The sequence below is a fragment of the Octopus bimaculoides genome, chromosome 16 (genome assembly GCF_001194135.2).
Source record: "Octopus bimaculoides isolate UCB-OBI-ISO-001 chromosome 16, ASM119413v2, whole genome shotgun sequence".
NCBI classification, from domain to species: Eukaryota; Metazoa; Mollusca; class Cephalopoda; order Octopoda; family Octopodidae; genus Octopus; species Octopus bimaculoides.
The window spans coordinates 18,223,170-18,225,436 of NC_068996.1; the positions used below are offsets into that span (position 1 = coordinate 18,223,170).

General features: G+C 42.3%; 1 protein-coding gene across 2 annotated transcripts in view; it reads left to right on the forward strand.

The window, feature by feature from the left end:
* LOC106881676 (THO complex subunit 6 homolog) overlaps positions 1-2,267 on the forward strand; it is a 49,261-nt gene that overhangs the window by 3,417 nt on the left and 43,577 nt on the right. For both annotated transcript variants that reach the window (XM_014932143.2, XM_014932142.2), the window contains exon 2: positions 1,968-2,083. In XM_014932143.2, the coding sequence (XP_014787629.1) occupies positions 1,995-2,083 (89 nt within the window). In that variant the 5' untranslated portion in view covers positions 1,968-1,994. The remainder of the gene's footprint in view (positions 1-1,967; positions 2,084-2,267) is intronic.

The following is a 2,267-nucleotide window of genomic DNA, read 5'->3' on the forward strand; positions in this document are numbered from 1 at the left end:
TATTATTGTCATGGTGTGATGGTAAATGTATCGCTGTGAAATCTAACTAGTTAATAACAGTGTACATTACAATCATTATTTAGCACTAGATCAGTCTTAATTTCACAGACCTAAGGTCAAAAGGTGTTCCAGTCATGACCATCTCTTGTGTTTTTAACTATAGTATATCCATTACTATGTGATCCAGCCTGTCCTTTGATTTGTTTAAAATGAGACAAACCACAAATTCCTTCAGGTAGATGGCCCTGCTCGATCTGTAGAAAAAGCGTAGGTAGAAACTCTATAAGATGTACCCAGTGTAAGCTATGGACACATAAGAGGTGCAGCAATATCAAAGGGAGGCTAACTGGGAAGATAGCTTTTGTATGTGATAGAAAATGTGCAGAGAACATTCCAGGGAGAAAAACTAGAAGTAGTTGATAGCTTCCGGTACCAAGTGGACCAAGTCAGTAGCAGGGGTGGATGCTCTGAAAGTGTAGCTGCTAGAATAAGAATAGCCTGGGCAAAGTTCAGAGAGGTCCTACCTCTGCTGGTGACAAAGGACCTCTCGCTCAGAGTAAAAGGTAGACTGTATGATGCATGTGTGCGAACTGCCATGCTACATGGCAGTGAAACATGGGCTGTGACTGCTGAGGACATGTGTAAGCTTGCAAAGAATGAAGCCAGTATGCTCTACTGGATGTGTAATGTCAGTGTGCATACATGACAGTGTAAGTGCCTTGAAAGTAAAGTTGGATTTAAGAAGCATCAGATGTGGTGTGCAAGAGAGACGACTGCACTGGTATAGTCATGTGTTATGTATAGATGAGGACAGCTGTGTGAAAAAGTGTCACAGCCTAGCAGTTGAGGGAACTTGTGGAAGAGGTAGACCCAGGAAGACCTGGGATGAGGTAGTGAAGCACGACCTTGGAACATTGGGCCTTACCGAGGCAATGACTAGTGACCGAGATGTTTGAAGATATGCTGTGCTTGAGAAGACCTGACAAGCCAAGTGAGACCATGGCCTATGCCAGTGGTTGTAATCAGCCCATTTATGAATACCCCTCATTCATTGGACAATAAACCTTGCTAACCCTAACCCTATTGAGGCAAGTGAAATAAAAATCAAAATTGCTGACTTGGCTGATGACAGTACCGCCTGATTGGCATGAGTGCCAATGGAACGTTAAAAGTACATCCGAACATGGGGTGTAACCAGCCCACTTATGAGTACCCCTCGTTCATTGGACAATGAACTTTGCATGCGAAGACCTATTGAGGCAAGTGTAAACAAACCAAAATCGCTGATGTGGCCGATGACAGTACCACCTGATTGGCACTCAAGTGGAATGTTAAAAGCACATCCGAGCATGATCGTTGCCAGGACCATGGATTGACTCCCATGCTGGTGACATGTGAAAAGCACCATTTGAGCATGATCGTTGCCAGCATTGCCTTACTGGCACATGTGGGGGTGGCATGTGAAAAACAACATTCGAGCGTGGTCGTTGCCAGTGCCACCAGACTGGCTCCCATACAGGAAGCACATAAAAACACCTTTTGAGCATGGTCATTGACAGACCTGCCTTATCTCGTGCTTGTAGTAGCACGTAAAAACACCCACTACACTCTTGGAGTGGTTGGTGTTAGGAAGGGCATCTAGCTGTAGAAACTTTGCCAGACCAGATTGATCCTGGTGCAGCCTCTGGCTCGCCTGTCCTCAGTCAAACTGTCCAACCCATGCCAGCATGGAAAGCGGACATTAGACGATGATGATGATGATGAACATGGGGTGTAACTTACAGGAGATTTGGCTGCTATTCCTAGCAGTTTGTAAAACTACACAAAGGCTTCCTTGTATCGTTTTAATATAATTTCAGTAGTCATAAGAAATATTTAAAACATAAGTTTTAGTCCCAAAATAGAAGAAACTTTGTCTTAATTGATAACATCTTTTAAAGTTCTTTGTTGTTTTGTTACTTTTTCAGGAACGAGACTTAGCTGCTCGTCAGCAAATGTATACAAGTATTTATGCCATAGTTTTCTCACCTTGTGGCAAATACTTAGCAGCTGGTAACAACTATGGATATTGTGCTATATTCAGGTAAAAACATTTTCACTTCTTTACATGATTAATTCCCTTTTTTTTTTAATAATTTCTGAGCAAAATAACCAACTACTCCCAAAAACGCCAATACTAGTTCTTAGTTATATTCTTTCCATTGAAACCATTGTGTGGTGATGGGGAATATAAATCGCATGGCTCTTAGGTTAGAAGCTTGATTTCC